Source organism: Micromys minutus (genome assembly GCF_963924665.1).
Source record: "Micromys minutus genome assembly, chromosome: 3".
In the NCBI taxonomy this organism is placed as follows: Eukaryota; Metazoa; Chordata; class Mammalia; order Rodentia; family Muridae; genus Micromys; species Micromys minutus.
This window is the reverse complement of record NC_137972.1, coordinates 83,795,354-83,811,744: the sequence shown is the minus strand read 5'-3', so window position 1 is coordinate 83,811,744 and position 16,391 is coordinate 83,795,354. Positions and strand designations below refer to the sequence as shown.

Below are 16,391 nucleotides of genomic sequence, written 5' to 3'. Positions count from 1 at the left end.
GGGTGGCTGAAACGGAAAGGACTGCCAGCTGGAGGCAATGCTTTCTGGGTGTGCCACAGAATGAGGCTAGTATCCATGGCCTCAGAGCCTCCCCGCTGAGGGAGACAGGAGGAAGTCAGTACAGATCAGTACTGTAAGTACTGATGCAAGGCCTTCCCCATTACCTCTTTCCGTACTCTGTGTGTGTGTGTGTGTGTGTGTGTGTGTGTGTGTGTGTGTGTGTGCGCGCGCGTGCAAACCCAGGGCTTTAAACCCAGGAATGCCGGCAGCCTGCTCTTTCTCTTCGAGTCTGCTGAGCGTGTGGGTTGGCCCTGCTTGGAAGCAGGGGTCTGAAAGGAGGTTGTTTTATCCTAAGAATTATAACTAGAGACCTGCAACAGTGCAAACTCCAAGGAGTCATCTGGAGACAAGATCTCTATCTACTTTCTATCTATCTATCTATCTATCTATCTGTCTGTCTGTCTGTCTGTCTGTCTATCTATCTATCTCTATCTCTATACCTCTCTCTGTGTATGTATCTCTGTCTTTCTCAGATTCTGTCTCTGTGTCTCTGTCTCTCTCTGTTTATGTCTTTCTATCTCTCTGTCTCTGTGTCTGTATCTGTCTGTCTCTCTCTCTCTCTCCCTCTCCCTCTCTTTCCCCTCTCCCTCTCTTTCCCCTCTCCCTCTCCTTCCCCTCTCCCCCTCTCTCTCATTGCTCTGCCATCTCTAAGCTGTGGCTTTCCTCTGCTGTGTGAGGTTGGCCACCAGAGAGACAACCCAAGATTATACCTGTCACTTCTATGTACATACCGTGGCCACACCTCACTGTAGGGAAGTCAGGATGCACAGCTCCTCTGGGGGGGCCCTGTGTGAAATAATTCATGAAAGAATCTAGGTCCAAAAACCAGAAGCAGACTATATATTATTGGACAAGTAGTAAGGCCACACCTGCCATGGCCTTAACAAAGTACAAGTAGCTATAAACTGTGGCTCTACTCCTAAACATGTGACTACATGTATCAGAGCTTTGCTCTTCCATATCGTGGGAGTAAGGGCCATGGGGCCCAAGATGAATGAGGGTCTGGTGAAGAGCAAGCTACAGCTGTGGGGTACTAGATAGCAGCCCAGTGGGCACACTTCACCTACCATTCTGCTTCCCTACCCTCTTGTGCCTTAGGAAAACCCCAGTACCTACATATTGGGGAAGAGATTGATGGTGTAGACATGCGGGCTGAGGTCGGACTCCTGACTCGGAACATTGTGGTAATGGGGGAGATGGAGGACAGGTGCTACCCCTACAGCAATCACATCTGTGACTTCTTTGACTTCGATACCTTTGGGGGCCACATCAAGGTAGGAATGTGCCTGGCTTAGGCTCTTAGCCCTACAGGAGGAAACTTGAGGTTCTAGCTGTAAACAGAGACTCGTGGGCGGGAAAGGGATGGTGGAGCCGGGGTTAGGAAGAGAACTGCACCCTTAGGTTCTGCTGAGTTCCTGGGATGCAGGTATCCTCTGCCCAAGCAGTTTTCGTGCACATATCCAGGAGCAGCCCTGTGCTGTGATCATCTGTCACTCACATGCTTGTCCCCAGAGCAGAGGCTCATGATATTGCCTTTGTTAGCACCCCTTCCTTTCCCAGATTTCACACAGTAAACAACAGTCCTCTGCTCTCCAGCACTCCCGGGGCATGTTTTATGTCACCCCTACCCCATAAGCATTTTAGGGTTATCTCTTCCTCATAGTTGGCTATGGATGTGGTAAAGGAAGATCAAAGCATTTCCTGGACATTTCCCAATCCAAACAGTCTGTTATCCTGCAGCATTCTCTAATGCCTTGCTGGATTTTCTTAGCATAAGAAGGACCGGGCATTCTCAGCCATGTATGTGCACAGAACCTCTTTGATTTGTTGAGTAACCAGGATGTACTCAGTAAAATCCAGTGACAAAGCACTAGGAAGGTAATATCTCTGTCCACTGGGAATGCAGGTCAGCTAGCACAGTGTTGGGGAGTGTGGGAGGGGGGGAGATCAGGGGCTGTCTTGGGTTTCCTTTGATTTTCACTTTCCTGTTGCAGTTTGCACTGGGGTTTAAAGCAGCCCACTTGGAGGGTGTGGAGCTGAAGTACATGGGGCAGCAGCTGGTGGGCCAGTACCCAATTCACTTCCACCTGGCTGGAGATTTGGATGAACAGGGCGGCTATGACCCGCCTACATACATCAGAGATCTCTCCATTCATCACACGTTCTCCCGTTGTGTCACTGTCCATGGCTCCAACGGTCTGTTGGTAAGTGCCTGCAGAAAAGGTGTCCACACATAGGCCACGCGGGGCAAGGGAGACCTTGTGCTGTGCTTTCTCACCGACTTCCAGTGTAAATGTGGACACGTACTGAATCGGTCAGGTCTTCCGTTTCTTTTCTGTGAGCCCTGAAGAACACAGTATCACCTTCGGTTTGCTCAGCTCGACAATGAGAGTGAAATTGTCCTGGCTATGTTGACCTAGCAACTCAATACAAGCAGCTCAACTCAAGGGAGTCCAGGTCTTACCACAGAACACCTGGCACTGGGGAAGCTGAGCAGGCATGTGGGACAGCCATCAGGAGAGCACGGGGAGCCGGTACCTCAGTGAAATACAGCCTTCTGGAACTGGGCTGGGGCCAGGAGTCTGTGTTATCTCAGCGAGGTGGGGGAGTCAAGAGATTGTGGTGGGAGAGGAGAAGCAATGAATTAAGGTACCCACCCCACCTTCCAGATCTGACCTGGGACAATTAGATATGTTGATGGTCCCCACAATAGAGTCAAACCCTTAGAGCAGAACCCTGGACATCTTCAAAACAGAAGATTTGTGCAACGCTGTTAGCGAAGACTTCCTCCTGCCCAATTCCCAGCAATGCGAGCAGCCAAATTGGGAAGAAGCATCTCTCAGATCCCTTGTCATCTGGATACCACATGGGTGAGGTGCCAGTTTCAGTCTTAATCTAGTGGCCATTCAGGAACCTACCCCCAATCAGTTCTGCACTGTGTCTGCTGGCCAAGCTATCGAGATAGATCTGAAGGCCGTCTTGTTGCAGCCTTTCTAAGGTGGAACCAAATCGCACAGCCTGCCATCGAGATGGTCCAGGTCTCTAGCTCTCTGGGCCAAGCAGGCAGCAGCAGGGCTGTATCCCAGACAGACCGTCAGTTTTACAGATTAGCTTTGAATGCTCTTGGAATTTACCGTTGTACGCCTTCCAGAATGCTGCTGCTGTGGGAGCTGGCCTTCGACACTGCATGCTTTTCTTTGCTGCCTGAATTTATGGGTTTACCAGTGGGTGACTATGTTTGGGGTAAGGTGGGGTCAGTTAACAGATCCAGAAGAGGTCATATAGAGACAAACATACTATTATGCTTTAGAGTACAGAGGACACAGTGGTGTGTGTGTGTGTGCGCGCGTATGCGTGTGCGAGTTAACATAATTCCTGGTCAGAAGTGGATGGATCCCAGACAAGAAGCTCCCCAGCACACTAGAAAGAAGGGCACCTCGCTGCTGTATGAAGCTCTGAGGAGCCTCAGCACCTTGTTCCACTGAGCAAGTCCTAAGTGTCCCAGGAGGCTGCCTCTCACATCACCTCCTTCTTCCCCCCTATATACTCCCCACCCTCGGGAGCCAGCTTCCCTCATCCCCTGCTTCAAGCAGCTTCCTGTCCCCTCATTTATTATTTTATTTTTAAAACGGTTTTATTTTATCCGTAAGAGTTTTCACATTGAATGTTATGTATGTATACCATGTGACTGCCTGGTACCCACAGAAGTCAGCTTTCAGCAATGTGACTCTAAAGTGCCATTGAGTTTAGCAAACCATAGTCCAGTTCATGCATCTCTTTGCTCTTTCTCTGTGTCAGTGAATGGATGGCCCTGTTAGCAATGCCTGCCCTTCTCTGGTCACAGGGCCCCACTCTCACCCTGCTTTTGCAGCTCACGAAGTCCCTGTTCTTAGTACACGACGTGAAGCTGTAGGAATGTCTCCTGTGACAGTAGCATTGCTGATGTCCTTCTGGAGATGTAGCAGAAAGCACCCAGGCTCCCTGGCAGGTACTGAGAGAAAGTGTTCCTTCAGAAGGAGGCTCTGCACTGACTATCCCCAGGACGCTAGCAGGTACAGCGTGGGAGACTTTCCCCAAGGAGAGGTTCTGCAGGACCACAGGGAATGGGCTCAGAGCATCTTCATGTGTATTTCGAGCTCCTAGGCAGGACCTTGAACATTGTTTTTCTATTATTGGAAGGCAATCAATATATTCCTTGCCTATAACAAGAGGCACAAAGACCCAAGTGAGAGTTCTACTCTCTTCTACCTCCTTTTTTAAAAGCTTAGGATACTGCGCAGAAGAAAGTGCATCCTTTCTGAGGATTGGCTTGCAGTTTATCTTTATTATAAATGCCTGTGCTATGAAGCCAAGATGTGTCGAGCTGGTTGCAACGGCTGTGCCCTGCATGGCTCCAGGTGCAAGCCAGTCCCTAAGCTTTCTATCCCTGGAGCCACGCCTTTTGCTTGGCATTCTGCTAGATGACTGGAGCCCATGAGGGAAATGCAGCATCCTCTTTGCCAGCTGCACAACCATGGGAATTGTGGGAAAGGCTTCCATTTTCTCCGCCTCTTCCCTTCCAGTGTCTTTGAATGTGTCAAGTGGTTAGCTGTTCTCTTCTCTCCTTCCCACTTGAGCCCAGATGTTGGACCCAGACACCATCTTTCCTTTCCCTCAAAGCTAGCTTGGTCCAGGGCTGCACTGGGAGACTGAAATACAGATGAAGAAGAGGATAGAGAAGACTCCAGAGCAGAGCAGAGCAGAAATTGACCCAGTGAAAGAGAATGCCAGTCTCTGGTCTCGCTGCCCCTTTCCAGGTCACATGCTTTCCCCCAGGCAGTACCCTAACCTTGCAAGCTCTACCCTCCCCTACCCTTGTCCCCCACCCCTCCCTACCTTCCCTGCATACCACAGCCTTGGAAACATTCCTTCCCTTTTTAGGTAAGGTTTGGTTCTGTTTCCTCTCTCAACTTCTATTTGCATATTCATAAACTCATTAAGATCTTCAAAACAAATGACCCTTGCCTGTGCTCCAAGCTCAGCTTCTCCTCAGGAATTTCATTTTTAAGCTTTTTAGTAATGTCAGAAGCTTGGAAGTAATTTTCTTTTTAAAAGGACTGAATTTGCTGTGAGGCTTCTCAGTGACATACATTATTATATCATTTGCACCCTAGACTGCAGAAAGAGCACCCTCTTTGGTACCAGGAAGCCCTGAAGGGTGTCCTTCATTCCAAGCCCTATAGAAAATGACCTGGTATTTGCATAGTGCCTATGGGCCAGCTCCTTTGTACTTAAAAGCCCCTCTTGTTGGCTCATGTAAATGCCTAATAAACAGTTGACATTCCATATTGTTTGAGGACAAATGACAAGGTGTAGGAACCTCTGTACGTGCTCCTCATAGGCAGTTTCCTTAAAAGAAATATTTCAGGTCTGAGCTTGATTGAATCTGTAGTGGAACCCTGCATATCCAGAGGTCAGCCAATCACTTCCTGCATGTGCTTGTTTAATTGAAACACCATCCTTAGAGAATACAGGTTGTTGATGGAAGCTAGATCAGACTGGGGTGATCATGTATCTTGACATACACCGAAAACAGTCTTCAGACCTGGTGTTGCCTCCTGCTAGATTCCCCTAGCACTAGCACCCCAACCCCAACCCCCAACAAAGCCCTGACTTGGTGACAACTAAATAGAGAGTCACACTAGTTGAAGCAATACCTGACAGCTGTTTCTTTGTCTTTTATTACTAGGCAGAGCCTAGAAATTTTGTCCTTTATAATCTCTCGATCAGACCCTACTACAGTGAAAGACTTAAAACAGCTTCCAGGAATCTTGGACCACAGCTATCAGCAGGCAAGAAGAAATGCTGAAAAACAAAGGGGAGAATATAGTTTTAGCTTTCTCAAAGAGAATAGCAGAAGGGTTTACATGTTATTTCTGGTTAGCATATAAAGACGGCCCTCTTTCAGTTGCTATGTCTATATATATGAATCTATTATCTATCTACCTATCTTTCCTATTTTTCTATCTATTTATTCATGTGACCTATTATTATTTACCTATATGTCTATCTAACTAACGAACATATCTATCCACTATCCCTATCTATTTATCTATAACCTATCATTTATCTATCCATCATCCATTTCTATCCATCCATCCATCCACCCATCCATCCATCCACCCATCCATCCACTCATTATCCCTATTAGTCAACTGTCTGAAATATTCTAAGGAGAAACAATCTACAAATGTTTTTAGCATCCCTTCTATTACACAAGGGATACCCAGTGTAGCAGACAGTAAGTCTGTGACTGAGTAATGATGTGAATTACACTTCATCTCCCGCTCTAGACTTTTATTTGCTTTTGCTCTGCTTTTCTCCTGACTCCACCAGCCTCATTGAAATGACAAAGCAAAGGACTGGTTTCTGTTTCTGGTGTTGATGGGAATCACATATGAGTTATGTCCTTGCAAATGGGCTTGGGACACTCAATTCAAGTGGCGTCCACTGAGATAAGGCTGACACACGATAACACGTATAAGAACTGGACTTCCAACAGCAGCAGCTGTTTTTCTTCCTTCTGGTGAAGCCTTTTCTGTTCACGGTACCTCTCACAAGTCTTAGAAGCTGGCTCTTCTTTAAGTGTTTGTTAGGAAAAATGGCTCTAACTCATTCACTCACTTTCAGAACTCTGAAGTGCAGGGCATATGGGTAGGGACAAATCAGAAAGATCATGAGCAGGAGACAGCAGACTCTAAAGTATAAATTCCCTGGGATACCCCACATCCCTTCTCTGGGCATGGTTTCCTCTTCTGCACGGCCAGACATTGAATTTGATCTTAGAAGTCTCTGCCAGCAAGAGCAGCCACATTCCCTCCCAGACTTGTCTTCCTGGACTATTTATAACAAGCTTTCATTTCTCACTAGCAGAGATGGGAACATCCCACTGGGTGACCTTGTCATTGACTGAAATGCCCATTGAAGGAGTGAATGAGCCTCAAGGTCATGCCCTGTCAAAGATTAAAACCAAAGATTAAAGGGCAGATGCGCATTTTAAGAGGCAGACGCTTGCCTGTTATAAGCAGGCAGTGTGGAGACCGGAGTAAGCTGGTAGAGTGAATACACAGGCCTGAAAAACCGATTGTCCCCTCCTTGGCTTTGCCCACTAAGCTTTTGTGACCTTGGACAATTGCTTAGCTTCTTCCAGCCCCATCGCCCTCATTTCTAAAAGCAATAATTTGCAAGAGGACCTTGTAAGATTGCATTGAAACTAAAGGTCTAAGAGGCCAGCCGGTGTTCAGCCATGCAGGGGTTTGCTGTGGGTGTGGTTCTAACAGCTGACAGACAGCCTGGCAGTTAGGGAGTAGGCACCTGGAAGGACCTGGGTTGCTCACCTTGGATCAATGCTTTTCCATCAGACACAGTCTTGTCACTGAGTAATGGAAGTCTGGAAACTGCTTGTAGGTGGTGTGTGATACTGACACCTGGCAGGGACAGACCAGGGTTACTGAGTGTCCTGCAGTGAGCAAGACAGTCACTTGTAGTGAATGGCACCAGGGCTAAGGGCAATGGCCTTGGTATTTCAGTCAGTGCCAAGGGCATTTGGATGTTGTACAGATTTTCCAGTTCCTGGTACACTAGCAGCTCCTTAAGAAGTATGGGTTGATCTGAGGTCACAAGAAAGCAGGGAAGATCTCATTGGATGAAGTCACTGGACAAGTGGGGAATGGAAGAACACAGTAAAAATATGCAAAGGGCTCCAGCTCTCACCCACTGTACCTTGTAAGCTGAGAGCATCTCTAGGGTGTTTGAGCCAAAACCAGAGCCTCTGTGGAAGTGACACGGTTGTCAGTCTGGTGTGAACAGGGAATTGGGGCTCAGAACAGGGCTCTCTAAGGATTCTGAGGCTTTGGGGATGCCGGAGGTCAAGCCCATAGCTTTGTGGTAGTGACTGAGCCAGGCAGACAGGCTGGTGTAAGATTTTCCTGGTGCTGATGTTGAGACCACACTCTGCTCTCACAGTGTCTCTTCAAAATGCTCTTTCTGACTTTCTAGCCAGGAAGGTGACCCAGGAGCTGGATTTACCAGCCTGCTCTGATTCTCAGCCTGGGTTTCGAAGGTGTCCTCATGAGCATTGTGGGTTAATAAACTGGCTTGGGTTAGAGGAGTCATAAAAGTAGACTACTGTTGCCAGGTGGTGCTGGTACATGCCTTTAATCCCAGTGTTTTGGGAGGAAGAGGTCAGTGGATCTTTATGAGTTCAAGGCCAGCCTGGTCTATAGAAAGAATTCCAGAACAACCAGGGCTACACAAAGAAGGCCTGTCTGGAAAATCAAAACAAAACAAAATATATTAGTTCAGACCTTCATGAAAGGTCCTACAGGCCCCCTATGGTCCTACCTACTGGAGGAGCTGTCCTGCCCCTCACTCTGGCCCTGAAGACCCTCCTCAGGAAGTCCTGGCAAGCTGTCTCCTCAGCAGAATAGTCTCTGGAAGCCAAGCCTGGGTCTCCCTTGAACCTACCTTTCCACTTCTGATACTTTATCCCCATCCTTATCCACCAAACCTCATCAAGCACATTCAACCTCTTGTTGCCCATCCTGCCTGAGGGCAAGGTTGTCATTACCCCCAGGCTACTCAGGCCTGGTGTAACTCAACACTATTTCCTGTTTGTTGAATGAATATATAGACACGTGCACACTTGAGTACTGAGTAAACCTCCTGTCTTGACCCTGCAGATCAAGGATGTTGTGGGCTATAATTCTTTGGGCCACTGCTTCTTCACTGAAGATGGACCAGAGGAACGAAACACTTTTGACCACTGCCTTGGCCTCCTTGTTAAGTCAGGGACCCTCCTCCCATCGGACCGGGATAGCAGGATGTGCAAAGTGATCACAGAGGACTCATACCCAGGGTACATCCCCAAGCCCAGGCAGGACTGCAAGTAAGTGTGCACATAGCACAGTGGGATATTCCCTACACTTGGGTCTGTAGGAGGGAGGGAAAAGGGTATGAGCATCACGCCTCAGGACCCTTAAAAGCTTACTTCTCACCTCTGCCTGCTTCTCAGAGTGAGGTACCAAGAGTAGCTCCTCCCTCCTCCCTCCTCCCTCTTCCCTCTTCCCTCCTCTGTAAGCCTCACTAGCACTGTTTGGTTTGGAGAACTGTGGTTCACCTGTAGCTCTGTACCATATGGAATCTTGTGAACAGGAAACAGTTGCCACATTAACTCCCAATATGTACCCATAATACCACAGTGATCTCTTTCTAACCAGAGAGAGACATGGTATCACAAAGAGACACAGAAAGGCGAAGATAGAAAAAAAAAAACAAAAAACAGACAGGCAGGAAAACAGACAGACAGGAAAAACAGAAACAGACTGAGAGACACAGAGATACAAAGGCAGAGAAACAAAAGGAGAAATGGAGGGGAAATGCAGACATGGAGACAGAAAGACAGAGAAATGCAGAGGAGAGACAGAGTCACAGGCAGATACAGAGACACATCTCTTCCTGCACAGACAACCTCCCTTGGACAGGGTGCTTTCTTGAATACACGTTTCTGCAGAAGTACAAACCATGCCTTGCTTTTCCAGCCCTGAACAGTGCACATGTGTAAATGCTCTGTCTTTTGGTGAGAAAGTGAAGTCACAAACATATGCCAGTGATCTCTTAAGCCTCAGACAATAGCCTCCACTAATACTGCTGTCTCTCATGGGCTTTCCCACCGGGTAGCAAAGAGAGTGCTTGTGGTCCTTACGTTCAGCTTCTCTCCTCTCCCTGCAGTGCTGTGTCCACTTTCTGGATGGCGAATCCCAACAACAATCTCATCAACTGTGCAGCTGCAGGGTCCGAGGTAAGCAGAAATAAGCAAGACGGGGCTGGCAGAGGCTCAAGACCACTCATCCGTGTGACTAGAGATGGGGAATCCTGAGACTTGGTTTTAAATAACAGTTCAGCCTGTTGCTTCATAACCCTGGTGATGCATAGTGAATAAGTCATTTATTTTGGCTTGTGGCATAAGGGAATACAGTTCATAGGAGGAGAGAAGGTATGGTGGCAAGAGTCACTTGTGGCTGTGACAGTGAGAGCTTGTGCATATCTGGGTGGATCAAGAAACAGTAGAAGGGGCTAGAGAGATGGCTGCATGGTTAAAAGCATTGGTTTTTAAGAGGGTCCAAGTTTGATTCCACATGGTGGCTCACAACCATTCATAACTCCAGTGTCAGGAGATCCTACGTTTTCCTCTGACCTCTGTTGGCACCAGGCACATATGTGGTATACAGACATACATAAGAACCAAATACTCATACACATCAAACATTAAAATAAAAAAAAATTTTTAGAAAACAGAGAATACAGGAAGTGGAGCTAGGTTATAATTTTCAAGCCCCTCCTCCAAAGACCTACATCCTTTATTTTTGTCTTTCTCTCCTAAAGATTTCACAACCTCCAAAAGCAGAGCCACTAGCTGTAGACCAAGTGTTCAAACACATGACCCTGTGGGAAACATTTCATCGCAGGGTACCAAGCAATTTATCTACAGTAATTCATTAGAGAATGAGTCATTTTGCCTTAGAATACTACCTGTGTACTGGTTGGTTTTGTGTCAACTTGACACAAGCTGGAGTTATCACAGAGAAAGGAGCCTCAGTTGAGGAAATGCCTCCATGAGATCCAGCTGTAAGGCATTTTCTCAACTAATGATCAAGGTGGGAGGGCCCAGCCCATTGTGGGTGGTGCCATCCCTGGACTGGTAGACCTGGGTTCTATAAGAAAGCAGGCTGAGCAAGCCAGGGGAAGCAAGCCAGTAAGTAACATCCCTCCATGGCCTCTGCATCAGCTCCTACTTCCTGACCTGCTTGGGTTCAGTCCTGACTTCCTTTGGTGATAAACAGCAATGTGGAAGTGTAAGCTGAATAAACCCTTTCCTCCCCAACTTGCTTCTTGGTCATGATGTCTGTGCAGGAATAGAAACCCTGACTAGGACAACGTTGTATGTCGTTAGTGCTGTAAGCTAACACCAAGTGATTCTAACATAAAGGGTACACTCTGGGCTAGGGTGGAAGCTAAGGCAGGAGACTTTGTGTGTCCAAAGCTCTTTATAGCTGGTGGTGGCAGATTGACAACAAGTGTCATGTTCTGCTCCAACAGCCTTGATCTAACCCAGTTTTCTCCTCTCTGTTGGTTTTGCTTGAGGCCTTGATCCTGACCCTGTCTCTTGTTCTTTCTGAACCTCAGCTTCCAGATCTCTAAGGAAAGGGGCTAACATTTGCTTTCAGAATTTCTCAGTCAGTAGTCTAATGTCTGCAGTGACCCACTAACTCAATCAGAGCAGACAGAGAAAAGGCCAATGTGAAGAGTTGTCAAGGTGAACCCCACAAATTATAGTAGCCTCAAGCTTTTCTCTTTATCCAAGTACTGGTCCACATGGGTGTGTTTGGTTGTGTGATGTTCAGTCAAGCACTGGACCATGTGGATGTGTTGGGTGGTGTATGGTGTCCAAATACTTGACCACTCAGATATGTGTGGTGATGACTTGCTCTGGTCACAGTACTGCATCAACTACCCCTTCCTGGGCCACTCAATCAGAAACTCATGCCACTAATTTCTGTGTCTCTCTCCTGTGCCCTGTCCCAACAGGAAACTGGGTTTTGGTTCATTTTTCACCATGTGCCAACAGGCCCCTCCGAGGGAATGTACTCCCCAGGTTATTCTGAGCACATTCCACTGGGGAAATTCTACAACAACCGAGCACATTCCAACTACCGGGTAAGTCTTTCTGTGCTGTGTCATTGCTGCCAGCCTGTTCATTCCTCTGCCCCATCCTGTGGATGGCTAGAGTCTGGAAGAACTGCATTCTTGTTATGGGTCCAGAGCAGCTTTTCAAAGCATGCAGATCACTCATGACAAGATCCTGTGGGGCAGTACCTCATCACAGCATCTGTACAGCCAAAGGAGCAAGGCGTGCCTCACCCTAGCTTCCACTCCCAGAAGATGCTGGGTTGGACGCCATATTTGATTTTGCGATATTGTTGTGGGCATCAGTGATATTGATTTTGAAATCAGACCTGGGCATGAACTACAAGAAGGTTGAATGTGGTTCTGAGTGGCAATGGCATCCAAGACTTTCTCCTTTCTTTCCAGGGAGTAGGTGGCTCCATCTGTGCAGTGTTAAGTAAGTAGGTAGAAAATGAGAAACTTCTTGACCACTTCCTTTATCACCCTCCTTTCCTGAGCACCAATGCAAGCCTTGCTTCAAGCTAGGGTCTAGAGCAAAAGAGGAAGAACTGAGATGGCTGGGGCCTCAATATATCAAGAATCTTCCCATATAAGCAATAGTTAAGACTGGTACCATTGAACACACTAAGAGGGCTTAGAATAAGGCTGAGATAAAGATGACTCCCTGTATCTCTAAGACATAGAGATGGTGAAATCGCAAGATTATATCTGGTCTAATTCTTAATAATATAGAAGACTGTCAGAAAGGGATGGGTGATATCCAGAGTCAAGTGAGATAGCTCAGTATTTAAGGTTCTCTCTGTGCAAGCACAAAAGCAAAAGTACATGCCTGTAACTCCATTGGTGGGAAAGCAGAGACAGGCAAATCACAAAGCCTTTGGCCAGCCAGTTAGCCAGTGAACTCCAGGACCATCTACCAAAATAATAACAACAACAATAGAAAGCAATGGAAGTCACTTGTCATCCACCTCTGGTCTCCGCATTCACCTACACAAACCAAACCTGTTTTACAAACATTGAGCCTGGGAGAAGACCCAAAAAGAAGGAACATATGTTCAGAGCAGATCTGGTGCTGAAATCTGGGGGTAAGGGGACAAAAGCCAGTGATGAGGAGAGAGCCATGAGGAGGGGAGATAAGGCACCTCCTTAGTCATTCCTCAGAGACTAAGCAGGGGGACAATTCCAGAGGCAGTGGCAGAAATGTGGAGGAGAGTTTGTGGCTGGATGTTGTGCTGCCCCATGCAGAAGCAGATGCTTAGACCGTATCACTGTCAAAGGACAGAAAACACATTGACCTTTTGTTGGGACCCACCATTTAATAGACCCTCAAGATTTCCTACTTGAAAGAAGGACCACAAGACTGAGAAGGAAATAGGAATGGGACGGGAATAATGCAGTCAAAAGTAACATCTCTAATAGAAAGGCAAGTCAGAGTCAAGAACATAGATGTGTGTGGGATGATTTAGCCATTGTGAAGGCAGGAGGGGCTCTTATCCTCTGAGATAGGCAGGGAGAAATGAAAGAATCTACAGCTAGGCCAGCTTGACAGTCTGAGCAGAGAGTATAGGGTCTGCATCCTAGATGCTTCTAATCAGAAACACTGACACCACACCCACCTCAGGTAGTCATTTCTGAGGCATCTTGTGTAGTTACCACAGCTACGCTATGAAGCAGATACCATCAGCCAACTTTACTGCTAATGATATGACTAGCCAAAGAGGTGAGGGGACTTGCCAACCTCAGTGCGTGAGAACAGAGCAAAGGTCATAAGTTCATTTCATCATTGTTGTGAAGTTACAGCCAGCTGGAGAACAAATAGGAACTTGGAGGCATAGCCAGTATGAGCCTTCTAAAAGGCCACAGGGATCTGGGAGTGATGGTGGCCTCTATTCCAACCCACCTTGTGTCTGCAAACTGGACAGCTTTGGCACTAAAGAAGAAAACCAGGCTCGGAGCTGGGATAACTCAGTTGGGAAGAGTATCCGGCAGGTGTACATGAAACCCTGAGTTTGTGTGCAGACTAGACATGATCCCACACACCTGTAATCCCAGCACTCTAGAGGTCAAAGCAAAAGAATTAGAAATTCAAAGTCATCCTTGGCTACATAACACATTTGAAGCCAGCTTGGAATACATGAGGCCCTGTTTTTTTTTTTGGGGGGGGGGGTTGTTTGTGTTTTTTTGTTTTTTTGTTTTTTTTGTTTTTTTTAAAAAAAAGTTAGCCTTTCTCCTCAAGTCAAGTAGGAGCTGGAACAGGCTGTAGGAATTCACTGACTCTCACATGATGGGAAAGAGAGACAAGTTCAGTATTTTGCTTGAATGTCTGTGACACATTTCTGAGTGTACACTGGTAGCCCATGTTTGGGAGTCTAGAATAGGAACTTCACAAAGTAGAGTGAGTTTGGAATTGGCTATATGGCTTCATATTAGACACTTTTAACCCTAGTTTATGGAAGCTGGAGAGATGGCTCAGAGGTTAAGAGAACTGGCTGCTCTTGTAGAGGTTCTGTGTTCAATTCCCACATGGTGGCTCACAACTGTCTATAATGTGATCTGATGCTCTCTTCTGGCATGCACCTGGCACAAAGATAGAGCACTCATATACATAAAATAAATAAATCCTTTTTTAAACCTAGTTTATTCATCTACACTCCACCCCTACCACGCCACACGCGTGCACTCGCACACAGGCCTGCTTCTCTCAGATCTGGTCAGAGAATGACACTGGTTTTCTCCATCTCTCACTGTAGACCCTACATCCACGAACACAGACTAAGGGCTACACTGGGTTTATGGACATATTCAAAAACATTTGCCTAGGCTGGCATAAGATGATGGCTGTGGGCAGTGGTCGTAGCTGATGTGTCCTTTGTCCCCAGGCCGGCATGATCATAGACAATGGAGTCAAGACCACTGAGGCCTCAGCCAAGGACAAGCGGCCCTTCCTCTCCATCATATCTGCCAGGTAATAACCCCTGGGAAAACTTGTCCCTTGGGACCTCTTGGCTCTCTGCCTTTTCTTCTTCAGTTATGCATTGTTCTCACTAGCTGGCACTGAGCCAGTTGTTGAGATACAGTTCTGTGCTAGAAGTCTAAACTAACTCTGAATTAGAGTCCAGGCTCCAGTAGCTAAAGGCAGACTGGAATTCCTAGAACTTTCCAGATCCCTCCACAGAGCCGGGGCCATAAAACAGAGAAATGGCCAGAGCTGTGACATGAAGGACAGGGATACAAAGGTGATCAGGAAGGAAGCATCTACTGTCACTTTAATGGTAAGGAATTTGATAGCCAGGCTGATAAGTCAAAGCCAGAGCTTAGCTGGAGACCAAAGGCTACTTATTAAAATGTTGTTATCAAGGCTGGATGTGGTGGTACATGCTCTTTAATTATGCACCCAAGAGGCAGAAGCAGGAAGATCTCTACAAGATCAAGGCCAGCATGGTCTGCACAGTGAGTTGTAGCTCACCCAAGGTTTCATAATGAGAACCTATCTCAAAGAAGACAAAAATAGTGTTGTCAAAACTTCAAGGTCATTAGCAACAGTGGGACCCCTTGTCTGTCTCCTGCATGGAGCAGGGCCCTGGAAATGTAACCTCCTTCCTGCCTCTAGGAGAAGCTCAGAGCTGTTCATGACATAGCCAATGAATATCTGTTGAGTCAGAGATATCTGGATCTGTAAGTGGGAAGCAGCTTACAGAGCTCAGAAAAGAATACTCCCTCTATCCTCCCATGCTCCAGGTACAGCCCTCACCAGGATGCAGACCCACTGAAACCCCGGGAGCCAGCCATTATCCGACACTTTACAGCCTACAAGAACCAGGATCATGGAGCCTGGCTTCGGGGTGGGGATGTGTGGCTGGACAGCTGTCGGTGAGTCTGGAAAGGGAGGTGACTCCACCACAAAAGAGGCTTAACATTCTTGTCCTAGACTGAAGTGTGAGCAAGGTAGAGGCAGGTGTAGATGACAGCAGACAGTGACCAGGAGAAGGAGAAAGCCCACAGTGCATGTTAGATTTGCCAGTAGTGCTGGGCACTGTGGTTACTTATGGGGACTCTGTTTCCTGGCTATATGGGTGATGAGTGCAGGGAATGAAAAGGGAGTCATGGTCCTGGGCACTCACTGTATGCCTAAACTTTGACTTTATTTCTTTCTCACTGTGCTTCTCAAGAATGTAAACTTTAAAATAAAGGATGCAAAATCCTAACTCTATTGATGATAAATTGAAGCTCAATTAGTGAGTGTCTTAAGTTGCATAGTTATACCTAATAAGTGGTGTGTGTCTGTGTGTGTGCGCACCTGTACACACAAGAGAGAGAGAGAGAGACTTTATGTTTAAGGATGTTAAACTCTGTGCCCAACCAAAAGATCTAAACATGGTTCTCCTTCTGCAAGAAAATGATTAACCACCCTGTCAATAGGGTCACATCTTTTATTTTAAGATTCATTTATTTATTATATATAAATACACTGTAGCTGTCTTCAGACACACCAAAAGAGGGCATCAGATCCCATTACAGATGATTGTGAGCTACCATATGGTTGCTGGGAATTGAACTCAGGACCTCTGGAAGAGCTCTTTACCGCTGAGCCATCTCTCCAGCCCCCG

The 16,391-nt window shown here is 46.8% G+C and overlaps 1 protein-coding gene across 1 annotated transcript in view; it reads left to right on the top strand.

Moving 5' to 3' along the window:
* CEMIP (cell migration inducing hyaluronidase 1) overlaps positions 1–16,391 on the top strand; it is a gene marked incomplete at both ends in the record, with an annotated part of 65,838 nt that overhangs the window by 28,664 nt on the left and 20,783 nt on the right. The window contains 7 exons of the mRNA XM_080913865.1: positions 1,159–1,334; positions 2,055–2,264; positions 8,781–8,986; positions 9,829–9,898; positions 11,686–11,814; positions 14,664–14,749; positions 15,523–15,654. Coding sequence (XP_080769991.1) covers positions 1,159–1,334; positions 2,055–2,264; positions 8,781–8,986; positions 9,829–9,898; positions 11,686–11,814; positions 14,664–14,749; positions 15,523–15,654 — 1,009 coding nt within the window. The remainder of the gene's footprint in view (positions 1–1,158; positions 1,335–2,054; positions 2,265–8,780; positions 8,987–9,828; positions 9,899–11,685; positions 11,815–14,663; positions 14,750–15,522; positions 15,655–16,391) is intronic.